This window comes from Mus pahari, chromosome 23, assembly GCF_900095145.1.
Source record: "Mus pahari chromosome 23, PAHARI_EIJ_v1.1, whole genome shotgun sequence".
NCBI lineage: Eukaryota > Metazoa > Chordata > Mammalia > Rodentia > Muridae > Mus > Mus pahari.
In genome coordinates, this window is record NC_034612.1 from 36319575 (window position 1) to 36335996 (window position 16422).

General features: G+C 39.9%; 1 protein-coding gene across 10 annotated transcripts in view; it reads left to right on the top strand.

Annotated features, from left to right (window-relative positions):
- Cdk8 (cyclin dependent kinase 8) overlaps positions 1-16422 on the top strand; it is a 70862-nt gene that overhangs the window by 28405 nt on the left and 26035 nt on the right. For 9 of the 10 annotated variants that reach the window (XM_021186623.2, XM_021186622.2, XM_029533950.1 and 6 more), the window contains 3 exons: positions 512-587; positions 7680-7790; positions 10656-10796. In XM_021186623.2, coding sequence (XP_021042282.1) covers positions 512-587; positions 7680-7790; positions 10656-10796 — 328 coding nt within the window. The remainder of the gene's footprint in view (positions 1-511; positions 588-7679; positions 7791-10655; positions 10797-16422) is intronic. The other variant, XM_029533951.1, reaches the window with a different exon arrangement.

The following is a 16422-nucleotide window of genomic DNA, read 5'->3' on the forward strand; positions in this document are numbered from 1 at the left end:
GGATGGTTGTGAGCCACCATGTGGTTGCTGGGATTTGAACTCCGGGCCTTCGGAAGAACAGTTGGGTGTTCTTACCCACTGAGCCACCTCACCAGTCCCCATGATAGGTTCTTATAGAACTCTCCTCCATCAATCATTAATTAAGAAAATGCCTTACAGCCTAGTCTTATGGAGGCATTTTCTCAGTTAAGGCTCCCTCCTTTCAGATAACTCTAGTTTGTGTGTCAAGTTGACATAAAACTAGCCAGCACAGAGACCAAGCTTTATTTCAGAAGGAAACTTGTCCGCATGAGTCCAGAGCAGGATGTCTGACTGTGTCCTTCACGACTGATTGGAGTCCTGGACAAGGCTGCGCATTCTGGTGGTGATACCGCCCTCCCGGGGACTGCCTTTAATAATTTTCCTGTCTGACAACGGCATCACACAGAAGGGTTCATTTTTATGTAGTATTTTATTAAAGTGCATGCAAACATAGAGTAAGCTGTATATTAAAATAACTTTGTTTTTACAGGAAGGACGATAAAGACTACGCTTTAAAACAAATAGAAGGAACTGGAATTTCTATGTCGGCATGCAGAGAGATAGCAGTAAGTGAAGCTCTTGTTGTTACCACATCAGCTGATGTAGGAGTGTCAACTGTGTATGTCTCTGCTGTATGAATCATAGGAATTAAAAGCTGATATTTTTCATTATAAATATTTCCAGAAAATGCATTTTTATTTTAAAAAAGAGAATTGAGGGTGGCTTGAAGTTCTTGCAGAGTGTATACATTTATTTATTTGGGATAAATATCACTAATTCTTAGAGCTCCTGTTGTCATTTCATTCTTGTTAATGAGTATCAGTTATTATATAAAGTCAACAGTTCCATATGACTGGAATTGGTGTCTTTATGTATGCCAGTTAAAAAAAAATGAGATTCTGTTTGATTTTTACCATGTTTGTTCATTTTTCTTTTGGAAGCACAGCTTTCCATATTGTAACTAGAATCTCCTTACTCCAGAGGAAGTATCCTCATGTTAATACAGTGTTAGTAAATATGCATAAACTAAACATTGTGTCCTTGAGATTGACTTGAGTTTTTACTTTTATAAAGCTGTGGCTCTGGGCTGTTGAGATGGCTCTATGGGAAAAGGCGCTGTTTCCGAGCAGAGCCGTGCACTGGAATGAGAAGACCAACCACTCCCCCAACTAGTGTCCTCTGACCTGTACACACACAGTTAAAGAAAAAGTGGTTCAAATGTATGTTTCCTGATGCTAGTCAGACCTTCATGGGTGTGGATCACAGTCTCTGCTTGTGTTACTGCTTTAGTCTTCGTGTCTATATGTAAACATGGCTTCTATAATCTAGAGGTATTAATTTAAATAATCATATTCATTTACCAGATTCTTGTTAATGTGCCTTCAAAGGACAACCATTTGTTGACAGGACTTAAAAGAGACTCATGAATCTTAACAGTACAAATTAGTAAGCCCAGTGTCATGATAGAGATATATTGGAAAAGGAAAGAATGCTTGCTTGTTGGGTAGAAGAGTTTGCAAGAGATGGAAGACATGCATAAGAACTATCTCCATGGACTCTTCAGTCATAGGACCCAGCCATTTAGTTCTCTTCAGCAACCCAGCATAATGGCAATAGCCCAGATTATTTTGATGGGCTGCCACACCTTGCACTGGGGAGAATCTACTCAATATGTCTTGATACATTAGATTGAGTTTTAAGAATTCACACACACACACACATATTCATGAATAGTATTTTATTACAGGTGGCAATCTAATTTGCACACAATTGTGTATTTTAAGAAATACATCTGAGTGTCATGAACATAACATTTTAAGTGAGACATTGAAATTTGCATTAGTAAACACAGACATTGACTTGGGACTATTTAATTTTATCTTATTCCTTATCCAGAGTCCAAAGGTTGTGGGCAAATGCTAAAAACTTTTAATTCTACTCTTTTAATAAAACTAAAACTAGAGGTTTCTATATGGCTTTTTAAATAACATTCTCAGTTTTGGTTAATCTTTCCTTCTATGTCCTGCTGCTGTGGATGGCAGTAGATGATAATGCAGACCAGCCAAAAGGGCTTTTTCCAAAAATATACAGACGCCACATCACTATGGAACACAAAGGGGCCTCCAAGTGACCACCGACCCCTGGGACACCTCAGCAAGCCAGCAAGAGATCTAGAAATGGCAGAAACTCTCTACAAGCTCCAGGCACCAAATAAGCCTTTGCCTAACCAGTGCCTACCTGCAGAAGGATGCAGGACTTTTTTTTTTCCAAAAGTAATTTATAATGTCTCCCCAATAATAAAGAAAACTTTGGTTTAGATTTAACAAAGCATTTCAGGATCTGTGTGGTCAAAACTACAAATTTCTGATCGATGAAAGCAGACCTAAATGATTAGAATTCCATACTACGTTCATAGATTGGAAGACACATAATAGTTAATATGTCAGGTGTCCCTAAATGGATCTACAAATACTATACAGTTTCTGTCAGAATTCTAGCAGGGGGAAGCTATTAGCATTACCTCTTGTCGAGATTATTTGGGCTATTTAAGGTCCTTTGTGGTGTTATGTGGGGTTGTTTGGTTGCTTGGTTGGTTAGCTAGTCAATTTTAATTTCTAAAGAGTGCCGTCTAGAATTATGACTTAGATCAGTAAATCATAAATTGATTGAGAAAATTGATATCATAATATTGTGACTTTGAAGTTAATGGAAAGGCATACTTTTTATTTTATACGATTTTTTTCAATATCTTATTTTTACAGACATTAGTGTAAAGACTGCATTATTAGTTTTTATCTTTCATGAATGAATTTTAAAACCATGAAACATGTTTTTCATATTGAAATGGAATTATTTTAAATTTCAACTTTCGAGGATTTTTTTCTGCTATATTCTAAAATAGAATTACTTTTCTTTGTTACTTTTCCATGAGTAGTGCATACATACCCTGGGCTCTTTCTCAGTTCCGAGGTGGATTTGGTGGTTCCCCCAGGCTTCCTAGTGGAGCAGCTGTGCTTTCTTCCATCTTGATGCTGTGTGTTCCCTTTCCCATCCTGAAGCCCAGGCGAGGCTAACACAGCACTGCGTGAGGGACGAGGAGGTGGCTTACATTTGGTGTGATGTTAGTTCTGAACTTTATGTGGCTGCCATCGGTTAGCCTTGAAAGCTTAAAGTTCCTTTTAAATCAAGTTTTCAGAAGAATTTCTCATTATCATTCTGTTTCATCACATGTTTTTTTCTCTGTCTACGTACATGACCACATTGTTTTCCTTGGCTAAACTGATAAATTGCACTAATTTCCTAGAGATTGCTTACATTGCTGATATAGCCTGCTTTTGCTTTGCTTATACGTTGATGGGTTTGACTGGTACATACATACATCATTAAAGATTTTTCCATCTGCGTTTCTGTCAGGCTGTGAATCTGAGATTGCTATAACTTTACTTCTAAAGTAAAACCTTTATTTTTCATCCTGTATTTTCTGATATTAGCATGTAATTGATATTTTTCCTTAAGCATTTAGTTAGAATTCACCCACCAGTGTATTTCCCTAATAGAGTTCTTTAGATAGTAAGCTTTTGTTTGCTATATTTCTTTTTTTTTTTTTAAAACAACGATGTTTTTTAATCTTTCATCTACTTTTTGTTACAATACACAGGTGGAAACATTTACTACAGAACATAATCAGATTATTTTTTAAAGATTTATTTATTTATTATATGTAAGTACACTGTAGCTGTCTTCAGACACTCCAGAAGAGGGTGTCAGATCTTGGTTGCTGGGATTTGAACTCAGGACCTTCGGAAGAGCAGTCAGTGCTCTTAATCACTGAGCCATCTCTCCAGCCCCGCTATATTTCTTATAATGTGTGCATTTTAGCTAAGTTGTTAAGGTTATTAGTGTAAAACTGTTCACCCATCCCTTGGTGCTTCTCCCCAGTGCTGCCTGTTGCTGTAGACTCCCCAGTGCTGCCTGTTGCTGTAGACTCCCCAGTGCTGCCTGTTGCTGTAGATTCCCCAGTGCTGCCTGTTGCTGTAGACTTCCCAGTGCTGCCTGTTGCTGTAGACTCGAGGGTTTGCTTCCTCCACTCCTCCTCTTACCTCTTTTAAACTTTGGCCTTGTGTTTCTCCATTTTGCTAAATGGAGCCTTGGTTTCTTGGCTTGGAAGCTATTCTTTCCTACTCCAAGTATTTACAATTATAATTCCCTCTAACTGTGTTTTACTTTGATGCCACAAGTTTTGTGATTTTCTTTTCTTTTCTTTTTTTTTTTTTAAGATTTATTTATTATTTATATGTAAGTACACTGTAGCTACCTTCAGACACACCAGTAGAGGGTGTCAGATGTCATTACAGATGGTTGTAAGTTACCATGTGGTTGTTGGGATTTGAACTCAGGACCTTCATAAGAACAGTCAGTGCTCTTAACCGCTGAGCCATCTCTCCAGCCCCCGTGATTTTCTTTTTATTATAGTACAGGGTACTTTTAGTTTATTTTTTCTTAGTATCCATTAGTTATTTAGAAATCAGTTGCTTTATAAATGCAAAAGGAGGCTTTTCTGGATACGTTATCATTGTTAGTTGTTATTTCTTTTCTCTTTTTTTTTTCTTTTTTCTTTTTGTTTGGTTTTTTTCGAGACAGGGTTTCTCTGTGTAGCCCTGGCTGTCCTGGAACTCACTCTGTAGACCAGGCTGGCCTTGAACTCAGAGATCCGCCAGCCTCTGCCTCCCACATGCTGGGATTAAAGGCGTGCGCCACCACGCCCGGCTATTTATTTTCATTAGGTTGAGGAAAAAAAAGACTGTTTTAGAGGTACATACTGAAATACTTGCTGGTGAGACGGTGTGATAGCTGGGATTTGATTCAAAATAAGTCAAGGTGGAGAAAGGAACGAACTTGAATACAATGACTGAGTGACTGGCTGAACGCAGGGAGACTGTGGAGCAAAAGGTAAGGAAGGAAAGGAATCCATCTTTGCCCTGACTCCTACTTTCCCTTAACCCTTCAGTACCTCTCTGACACCTCTTGTTATTACCTTGCACACACTCAGTTTGGTTCTTTAGTAATATTTATTACAAATAAAAATCTTAGGATTCCTGTTGATCGTTGTGATCTATTGCTACTCCTATGCGGGCTAGACTGTGACACACAACAGCATGGCCTAGATTTTGTGCAGTCATTCTTCAGGAAGCATTTATAAAAGGGGAGGAGAAAACCTTGGTGGGTGGGGGAGGCGCGGTGTTGTCTTCAAGTCCAGGACATCACAATGCTCTCATTTTGCTGTTTGTCACATTCCTCTCCAAAATTTCCTATGGGCTAGAATTCCTTTAGTTTGGGGTTCTGGCCAACTGTACAACTGGTATCAGTTGCCCACCAGTATTCCAGAGAGTATCTGATAGATGGTGTAGGTCCATGGCTAGTCTGCTTTCACAACACACCTCTCCAGCCTCAGCATCTGTTTTTATCTGTTTCTAGGAGATTGGGAAAGATTGAAGCTGAAGAAAGATTCTTAAGTTTAATTATTTTTTGGAAATAATTTTGCCATAATTAAGGTTCAGTTTAACTATCACCATATTTAAGGTATACATTAAGAACTTGTCTTTGCCTTTAGGAATTGTTAATATTAGAATACAGTGTCAGAGGTGGGAAGATGGTTTAGCTGGTAAAATACTTGCCTCCCAGTCATGAAGACTTTTGTTTAGCTCTTAAGATCCAAGTAGAAATGACTGCTGGTGCAGTAGCTGGGCAAGCTTGGAAAGACAAGATACTCCCCCTGGGGCTTATCATCTTTCCAGCCTAAAGTAATTAGTGAGCAGCAAGCCAGTGAGAGGCCAGGTCTCAGAAGGAGGTGAGGGAGGCAGCATACCTGAGGATAATCCTACACACAGACACACACACACACACACACACACACACACACACCATAAATTTATAATTCTTTAAGAATTAAACACTGTTATTTTGAAATATAAGTAGTTTTCTACCTGGTTTCATCTTCATTTCTGAGTGGCATATTGACATATTGGCATATGTTTTTAAATATTATTATATTTTTTGTACAAGTTTAAATTAAGTATGACAATTGTGGTAAATCAGGTTTATGGTGAATAATATACTTGAAGTAGATGTATATTCATAAAATTTAAAAAATTTCCCTCACTGGTAAAATTGTAAAAACAAGTGGTTTCTGTGAATAAAGTTGGTATGCTTGCATTTATATCTTTTGTTTTGTGAAGATTAACCAGTTCTTTAAAAATGAAAAAAAAAAAAGTTCCATTAAAGCCCAGTTTAATTCCTGGCATCCATCTATCCCCAGTGACCAGTTCTGGCAATACAAATGTGCACTGCCATGTCTGTCTTAATAAACGTGTTTTTGGTGATGAGATTTTTAACTTAGGATGGCTTTATCAGAATGTAAATCTGTCATGGACTGAGGAATGTCTCAGTATACAGTGGAATCCTCTTACCTATAAAAAAGGAAAAAACCAAAACCCCACTACATGCTACAACGTGAGTGGACCTTGAAGATAGTACTGAGTGAACGAGCCAGACATAAAAGGATAACTGTGAGGCTGGGTAGATTAAGAACTTTCAAGGTCCTCTGTTTGATCCCTAGAACCTACAAAAAAGCTAGGCATGGTTGTACATGCTGGTGCTTATAATCCCAGTACAGAGGAGGAAGGAGTGGCTGGATTCCTGGGGCTCAACAGCCAGCCTGGCCTATGTGGTAAATCCAGGCCAATGAGAGATCCTGTGTCAGGATGGGGAGGAGAGGGGAGAGGACGGGAGGGGAGGGCTGAGGAGATGGCTCAGTGGTTAAGTACTCACTGCTCTTCTAGAGGATCTGGCTCCTGCTTCTCTTACATGTGGCAGATACTCATGCATACACATAAAAATCAATCAGTCACATGGATGGCACTGCAGGAGTTATCCTTCCTCCTACCAGCTCCTCACTACTGGGATTACAGGTACATGCCTGTCAACACACATGAGGAAGATGAGGTGTTAGGAGAACTCTCCAATGCTAGGTGTCTACCACAGAACATCTTAGGGGTAGGTAGTAGAGTTTACCTAGAGCTAGGTCAGTGATAGCATTTTCTATTTGGAATGTTGAAAAAAAAATAAATAATAGTGATGGTTCTACAGCATTTATATTTAATGCCACCAATTTAGATTTAAAAGTAGCTAAACTTGTAATTTTGATAAAAAGTTAAAACCAAGTCAAGCAACAAATAACAGATTTACTGTTACCCCCTTATCAGTATCTTTCTCCCTGCAGGTTTTTCTGTCCTGAAGCACCTGTGTAGCAATCACACTGTGTGGGTGTTTATTGAATGCTTAATATCAGAAAGCATTGCCTTGCATTGCCTTTAAGTTGTGGGTGGGTAACATCTGAGATGAAGCCCTGCAATGTCGCCCAGGCTGGCTGTGGATCCCTGGCATCAAGTAGTGCCTGCTTGAGCATTCATAGTCTGAGGCCTTTGTTCACTTCTGAGCAGCCAAGTAGAAATGCCTGCCATGGTGGTAGCAGGCCATGGTATATATCCTTGTATCCATGTATGTGCTATCACACCTAATTTGATGTATGTGTGTTGTTTTTTTTTTTTTTAAGTATTATTTTTGTGTTAAAATTTTAATGGATCTCCTTTGTTTTGTAGTTACTTCGAGAGCTTAAGCACCCAAACGTCATCTCTCTTCTGAAGGTGTTTCTGTCTCATGCTGATCGGAAAGTATGGCTTCTCTTTGACTATGCTGAGCATGACCTCTGGGTAAGGTGGACTGCTGGTAGACAGGCCGCTGTTTTCAGTCAGGTTTGAGTGGGACTAAACAGTTAACGTCCACTGCACTAGGACCTTACAGAGTAACAGTCGGTGTATTGCCAACCTGGAGGCTTTTGCTTTGTCCGGTGGGTTGAGTTAACTTACTAAAATGCTAGGCAGCAGAACTGAACATATTTTTCAGATATAGGGGCACTTACTTGCATCTATTTAATGAGACATCTTGGAGACTGACCTCATGTCTGAACTTGAAACTCACTTGTGTTTTAATTAAATATTTACCTTATACATACAGCCTGAAGGAAATTTCATACAGTGTTTATGTGAAACGACATTTCACTGTGTGGAATCATGTTAGCTCTCACAGAGTTCTGAAATTTGAAGCATTTTGGGTTTTCAGGCTAGAGAGACTCTGCCAGTATTTCTTTTTGATCCTGGTGTTTTGACCTTTGTAACAGATGATAAAGAAGTAAGAGGACTATGAACAGCAGTGGGGCATTGTTTCCTAATAGAGTTTTCATTTGGAAAGGAGACCTTTTCTGCTGAAAGGCTTTAAAAGGACATCCTCTCCTTTGCTCGGTAGTGTGAAGGAATTTAAAATGAAGTAGTACTTGTGGGGTGAGCATGATATAGAAGGGTTGCCAGGTTTTATCGCTGTCCCTGCCTTGTTCTAGGGTGGTAGGCGGCTCTCCTAATAGTTCTGAAGCAGTTACAAGTTATTAGTCATATCTTAGTTATTCACAACTGATATTTCATGTAATAGATTCCATTTTCCTTGGCGAGAATGCCTTACAATTTGACTTGGTATGCTTTTGCACAGAAAAAAAACCAATCACTGCTGATGAGAGCCACACCACAGAATGAGATCAGAGTAGATATAGACTGCAGTGTCCCATGTGCGTTTGTTTTTACGTTTGTCTGGCTTATGACATTTATACATACAGAACCAAATTGTATATTTGAAGATTTCTCAAATGAGGGATTACTGTTTACTGGTTTAGCCAGTATTGTAAAAGGCTCATACTGCATTGATAAGAACGTAAATGCATCTTGCCTTAAGTAGACAAAATGAAAGCATCTGCCTCCCTCTCCCCTGTGTCCATGCAACTACCCTTGGTTAAACTCAGTGGGTCCCACACACAGTACAGGGCACGACTGCAGGACATGGACCTATCTGTATATTCAGTGTGGCTTCCAACAGGCTAGGGAGTAATATTTAATTTCACATATAAGCTGTGTTACATATGTGTATAAGTAATTTATAATTCTGTCATTTTACTAATTTTACTGAAGGCAAATGAATATTCATAACATTACTTCAAAAACAGGACAGTTCAGTTCCCTAAAACTTAAAACTTTTTTTCCTTTTAATTGGAATATTATATGTGGGTTGGCTCTCATAAGGCAGCAAAAGTTATAATTAAGAGTTGTCTTGAAAATCACTTGCACTGTTGAAATTTATAGCCTGTGTATTGTGTATTTGATTTATAACCATGCAATATGAAGAATATGAGGTGAAAAATTCCCGTCCTACAAGGAGTTACCTACTTATTTTTAGTTTTAAAATACTTGTTTTTTAGAAAAATCCCTATAATATTTAAAGTGTGACCTGAAGAACTACACCTTCAATTGTCTTACCTCCTTAGTTTTTACTCTGGGAAGCTTGAAGCTTTTAGTTGTTTAATGCACTCTCTTTGAACCTATGCTTGTTAATTCAGAGAGCCAGTGGATTTTCTTCCTGACAGACTTGATCGTTACCACATTTTACGATAGGTGATACATATTCTAAAGTATTAAATAATACTGAGATAAAAGACTGACAAGAAACTTAAGGTATCTAAATACAGACAAGCGTGCATTAGTGAATGTGTTTGTCTTCTCACTCCAGACACTTGCTGCATTTCCCCCCTTGGGAACGCAGCTCCTTGTTCACAGCTCACTAGTTAGTTCTTTTCTGAGTGCTAGTCTGTAGAACATCAGGTAGAAAATCAAACGTTAATCTGAATGGGAAGCATCACATTTTTACTCTCGGCATGTCTTTTTGTTTTTGTTTTTTTTTTTACCACAAGAGTTGTTTAATAGTGAAGGCCTCTGTGTAGTATGTGCTGGAGATGAGTGTATTGATGTCAGAGGCAGAGCCGCCCTGAGATCTTCCTGAAGTGGCAGAGTGTTCCACAAAAAATAGAAGCTCATCGAGAGCTTGAGACATTAGAAGGAAGAAACCATTTTGTGTACATTTATTTGCGAAGTATTTAATTTATAAAGTTGTACTTTATTTCTCTCTGGTTGTCTAGTCATGTGTACAGAGAAAGCTTTTCAGGGTACCAGGCAGTCTCTTTCCTTACCTGAATCCTTTATGCTTCTAACTGTATCCATATCCAGTTTGAACTGTCTACTTCTCCTTTCTTTAGTTTCTGTCTGTTGGGTGTGTTTTACTGAAACCTATCCCTGACTGTTCTTTATAACCTGTGGGTATAAAATTGCTACCACACCTGTGCTGTGTTGGCCAATCAAAATTTTGTTTTCCCCCTTTTTATTGAATCTTATGAGAATGGTTCTGCTCTTGAAAATTCCTGCCAGATTAAACAGATCCGTAGTAGCCCAGATGTAATTAACTTTAATTATATTTTGAAATGAGGAGCACCTTAGTTCCTGCTCCCTCTGCCTTTCATTTTCTGAGATGCCATCACATCCCTTAAATGGAGCCTTACTCCTGGTTCTTAGAACACACTTACTGTGCATGTTGCTCATGCTGTGCTGTGGTATTGTCTGTGTCTCCGCACCGCCTTTTATGTTAAGATAATATTCAAATTGCCTTTCTCTCTTTGTAAAGCTTCTTACGGTATTTTCTTTCAGCATATAATTAAGTTTCATAGAGCTTCGAAAGCCAACAAGAAGCCAGTTCAGTTACCTCGGGGAATGGTGAAGTCACTGTTGTACCAGATCCTANATGGGATTCACTATCTTCATGCCAACTGGGTGTTGCACAGGGATTTGGTGAGTGGAGCCACAGCTGGGTTCAACCAGGAAATGTGTTGATAGTGGGCACTTTTTCTGTTGTCTGTAGAAAATTGAGCTGCAGGCACGTGGGCCTACAGGTCTTGGGGTGGTATGGTGTGTGGGTGTGCCCCAGTCTCCTGTGTGGACTGTCCTTGAGCCCTTGATAGGATGCACCCTGATGTGAGAGTGGCAGTCAGCAAGCTCCTCTATTGCTTCCTTCCCTGTTAGCTTAGACAGTGATGTTTACTGGACCTACTTCTGGCTGTACTGGACTAGACGGCCAGGGATCCCTGGGAAGCCCTGGGTAACCGCTGTCTCCATTATTTCTTGCAGTGGAGTTACAGTCACACTAGCTTTTGAATGGGAGCAGAAAGTCAGATCCTCGTGTGTGCAGCAGGACTTTACTCACTGAACTGTTTTCCAGCCCTTATTTGCTTAAAACAAAACAAAACAAAACTAATACATTATTATTCATTAAGTCTTCATAGGTTTAAATTACTTGATTGCTTTTTTTAGTTCTTTGCTTTGTAAAGTGTGGTAACTAAAGTCAGCCTCAGAGCAGCACTTTATTTTATACAGTTACATGTACAGGGCAGGAGTTCCATCTCTGCCCACGTGTGTACGTAGGAACAAACTCATATGCAGCCACAGGGCTGCTGTGCTGTGCTTCATTCAGTCTCTGCTCTTAGATGAGTGATTCAAGCCAGCTTCTGCCTTCCTACATCCTGAAGTAGTCCTGTCAAGAACATTGAACAGGAGTCATTTTGTCCTGGCTTTGTCACACCTACAGAGCCTTTAAGACCAGGAACAAAGAGATTCCTTGAGTCCTTTTCCTTATGCAAACTTAATAGAATTGAAATACTGTGCTTATAAACAGTGGGTTTACAGAACAAAAATAAGAATCAGGTTTTTTTTTTTTTTTGTTTTTTTTTTTTATGAAGTTGAAGATAATTCCAGACCCCAGTAATAGTCTATTTAATAAAAATGTTTCTATTTCTCCTGTCTGATTTGTACTACCAGCTTTCCTCATACTTGTAAGAGAGTGACAGCCCCAGTGGAAGGAAGGCCGTTGTTCTCATAGAACCACTTACACTAGAAGAGCTCTACATTTTGTTTAGTTTTGCTTTTTTAAATAATTCTCTTCACTTAAAAAAATCCCTGTTTATTCAGCAAATTCACACTGGCTTTCTTAGTAAGTGTTTTAAGTTTTTCACGTGACTACTTGCAGTAGTATGGACTAGAGTAACTAGAGGTTCAGTTTCCCCTCTCTTTTGGTGACTCTCTTAAGATGTGTGGAAATACTCTGTGACTTGGCCTAGTGAAGAATAGGCTCTTTCAGAAGGTTCTGGTAGGACCATCTTAAGAAGGAAGGGTTTAAGAGGCCAGAGCACCTTAACACAAGCAACAAAAAGTCCATTGTCTGTAGACGCAGTCTAAATAATACTGACGAATACCAAAAGTTAATGGTGTTGTCATTGCATTCTAGCAATGCTGAGCCGCATTAGTGTAGCCCTCTAGAATGGGGCACCGTGCTCCTCTCCATCATCCTCTAGATACCCCCTAGCAATGCTGAGCCGCATTAGTGTAGCCCTCTAGAATGAGGCACCATGATACATCACACTACTGGGCTAGTCATGTGTCTGGAATGTTCTTCATTTGGCAGCACCTCCTCTCGTGGCTTCCTTACTTGGAGTGAGATGTCTCTGATGTTCTCTGTTGGATGAGTCAGTGCTCTTTTTAAGCAGCCATCCATCTTGTGTCTTAGAGCCATTGTCTGCTTAGCATGGCAGGCTGCCTTCAGATTGGTTACTCCTCAGGTACCAACTTCTCAAACCTTGCTTTCTGAATGCAAGATTCCATTTTTAAAAGTGTAAGCACTTGTTGTCAGCTAAAAGTTGCATTTTGGATTTAATTTGGGTTCTATAATTTTTCAAAGTACCTACATCTCATGCTGATTTGTGTGGTACTGAGATATTTAAAATATTTACTCTCAGACTGTTCAGAGGCCACCCAGCTTTTAGCTTCACATTCTCAAGCCTTGTCTCCGAGCCTTTGGAGAGAGGCTGGTAAGTGGTGTGGCAATGCCTGAAACACTGTGTAGATTCCTAATGCCAGGACTTTGACCAGTTGGTGGGATGTTTGCCTTGCCACAGCAAACCACATGGTAAGGTGGATAACTGATACACACACCCTGAAAACACCCTTTTAATAATAGCCAAGGACTTACTGAACTTTCTGTGAATTAAATCAGATAAATCAGGAGTATTAATACTAGGAATACTGGTTTGAACATGCCTGTGTTCCCAGCACCCAAAAGGCAGAGGCAGAAGGATCATAATTTTGAATCTATCCTGGCCATATTTGCTCTCAAAAACAAGAGTAGAAACATTCTTTTGCTGAGATGATAGATGTAAATAGTGAGCTAATACTCTTGTTTGGTAAGTGAAGATTTATATTGTCAGCATTAATCATCACACAGCCAAGGATGGTAGCTCAGACTTGTTTTTGGTAGGAATTACAGAGTCATTCTTGCGGAGCCCTTGTGGGCAATGTTCGGGCATTTGCATGGGTGTGCTTTGTTAGTTTCTTGTCGTGGTGTTGGGAGTTGAAGCCAGGACCTTGTACATGGCAGAGTGCTCTAATACTAAGCTACATGCGTGTGCACTCTGGGTGAGTGTTCCCGGGAACGGTCTGGTAGGAAGGAAGCGTGGGGAGAGTTTATTTTGTGAAGTAATTGATGAATCCAAACCAACCTTTTCATATTAGAACAGTAAAGTCCCCAGTCACAATGAAGTGGAGAGAAATTAAAACGAAGGTGCCTGAGCGTGTACCCTGCCTCTTCCTATGCTGGTCTCCCCTCTCTTCTGCACCCCAGTTCTTGGCAGTGGGGATGTTTGTAGTAATTACAATCCTGGCTCTGCTACTTCTGTCTTTGTTAGGCTTTTCCAGAGCAGCAGAACACATGGGGTGTCGGTATAGGGATATGGTGAAAGCAGTTTATTTTAAGAACTTGGTTCATGCATTTTAGAAGCCTCGTTGTTCCAAATCTGCAGGCTATGCTGCAAGCCAGGAAGATTTAGAATACAAATTGGACACGGAAGCCCATCTGCTAGTTCTTTCCATTCTTGTTCACAGTCAGTCTCTTTCCTAGTAGAGCTTCATTTGATTAAATGAATTCTCCCAGCAAGGAGGGATTGGTTTTGCAGCGCTGTGATGCAGTAGCTTGCATGATTAACTTACACAGAGAGATGTGTGTTGGCTTATAATTTTGGAACTCCAGTTCATGATAGAAGGGCCTTCTTGCTTTGGGCCCCTGATTGGGTGTTAGGTAGAAGTGATGGGGAATGAGAGAGAGATAGAGGAAAGGAAGCAGAAGGGGATGAGCTGAGGCCGTGCTCCCTAACCTATGAAGAGTGAGCTTCTAGTGTGCCATGACAAAGGTTTCCACCAGGTCTCCCAGAAGTGGTTCCAAGTCTTTAGTACATACACCTTTAATTTAACAATGGTAGCAGGAGAGGAGTCTGTTTTCCTCATGTTTGTTGATTTAAATGTTAATCTCATCCAAAAGTACATTCATAAAAATAATTAGAATAATGCTTGACTCACACACCTGGGCACTGTGGCCCAGCCAAGCTGAACTGTTAATCTTCCTATATAAACAAATTCCCAGAGACATAAGTTACTTCCATGTTTCTGTCTTGTTCCCTGGTGATCTATAATCAGGAGTGTGGGGTCAAGAATTTCCATATTACCGACCATGAAGAGGAGCTCGTGGGAACTTCTTTTGCAGATATCAACAAGGATGTTTAACCCTTTGATATTTCTGGCGGGCATGTAAAGTGATGTAACTAACTGTTGTGGGAACAAGGGACAGCTTCTCACATAGTTAAATATGGAGTTACCATGATACAGCGATTCTACTTCTGCATATGTACCCATAGGAACTCAAGGAGAGGTCAGGAAGATCTGAATGCCTTTTAAAAACTCTGTGTGTGTGTATGTGTGTGTGTGTGTGTGTGTGTGTGTGTGTATGTGTGTGTGTGTATACGTACATGTGTGTCTGTCTGTATCTTTGTGTGTGTGTGTGGTCTCTCTGTGAAGGTACTCACAAAGGCTAGAGGTCCTGTGTGTTCTGAGTGCAGGTGCTCATGGAGGCCAAAGCTCAGCCTCAGCTCTTTGTCAGGCCAGCCTCCACTTTGTTGTTTGAGACAGGGTCTCTCACCATCTTGGGACTGGGACTGGCCCAGGGATCTGTCTGTGTTCACCTCAGAGCTGGAATTACTAGCACATACCACCACCATACTTGACTTTTCATGTGGGTTCTGGACTTGAACTCCTGTCCTTAGGACTAAGCTAGTTCCTCAATACTGTAAATTCTTATCTTTAGAACCATTATCCACAGTAGCAAAAAGGTAGAAGCAACATGAATGTCCATCGATGAATGAGCACATAAAAACAACGTAGCAGTACATACAGTGAATATTACTCAGCCCTAAAGTGAGAGGGAATTCTGATGTGTGTGTAATACTGATGAACCTTGAGGACCTTTATGACCGATGGGATTGTCAGGAGTATATCAAACATTTTTTTAAAACAGCTCTTTGGAAGAAAGAAGCTTTGTAATTGTCAGGTATAGTCTTTACTTGGAATTTTTTCCATATGACCCGTGGGAGTACATTATTAAGTAATTTAGATGAGTGCTCCCATTTTTTGTAACAAAGTAGATTATCATCGATGTTTCTGAAAACAATACCAGTGAGTATGGGTTTCATAATGCTTCTTCTTGTTAGTAGACACAAGAATTTGTTGGAACTCAGATTCCCTCCAGCATAAACTGTCTTACCTACTATGATGTAGCAATGAGCGCCCAGACTTTTTTCTTCTGAGTTTTAGGCTTTTCTTATTATAAAAGAGAAATACAGTATTTATAGGCAAAATACCATAAAATAGATTTTTTTAAAGATGATTTAAAATTTTTCTGAATTATTCTGTTGGAAAGCCTATAAAAAATGTTCTCAGTTGTGCTATTAAAAAGGATTAAAAAAACAAACAAACAAAAAAACCATGGTGGAGTATGCCTTTAATCCAAGCACTCAGGAGGTAGAGACAGGCGGTGAGTTTGAGGCGAGCCTGGTCTACAAAGAGATTCTAGGATAGCCCAGGCTATTATACAGAGAAACTCTGTCTAGAAAAACAGCAAAACAAACAAAAAGGATAAAAAAATAAACCACCCAGTCTAACTTTAGCAATTGTCAGACATTAGATTATTATTATGGTCCAGATTTCCAAAAGGAAAGGAACCCTAATCTTGAAAGATTCACTATAATTTTTAAAGTCTTCTCAGGCTAGGGTTAAGTGCCTGTCTTAAGGCATGAGGGGCTGAGCTCCTTCCCCTAGTACCCAAATAAGAAGGCCAGGAGTGTGGGGCATACCTGTAATCTCAGCCCAGGCGGGGGTCGGAAGGCCTCCAGCCTGTTTAGTGAGTTCTGAGTCAATGAGAGATCCTGTCTTAACAATTAAGAAGAAGCTGGGCGTGGTGGCACACGCCTTTAATCCCAGCACTCGGGAGGCAGAGGCAGGCGGATTTCTGAGTTCGAGGCCAGCCTGGTCTACAAAGTGAGTT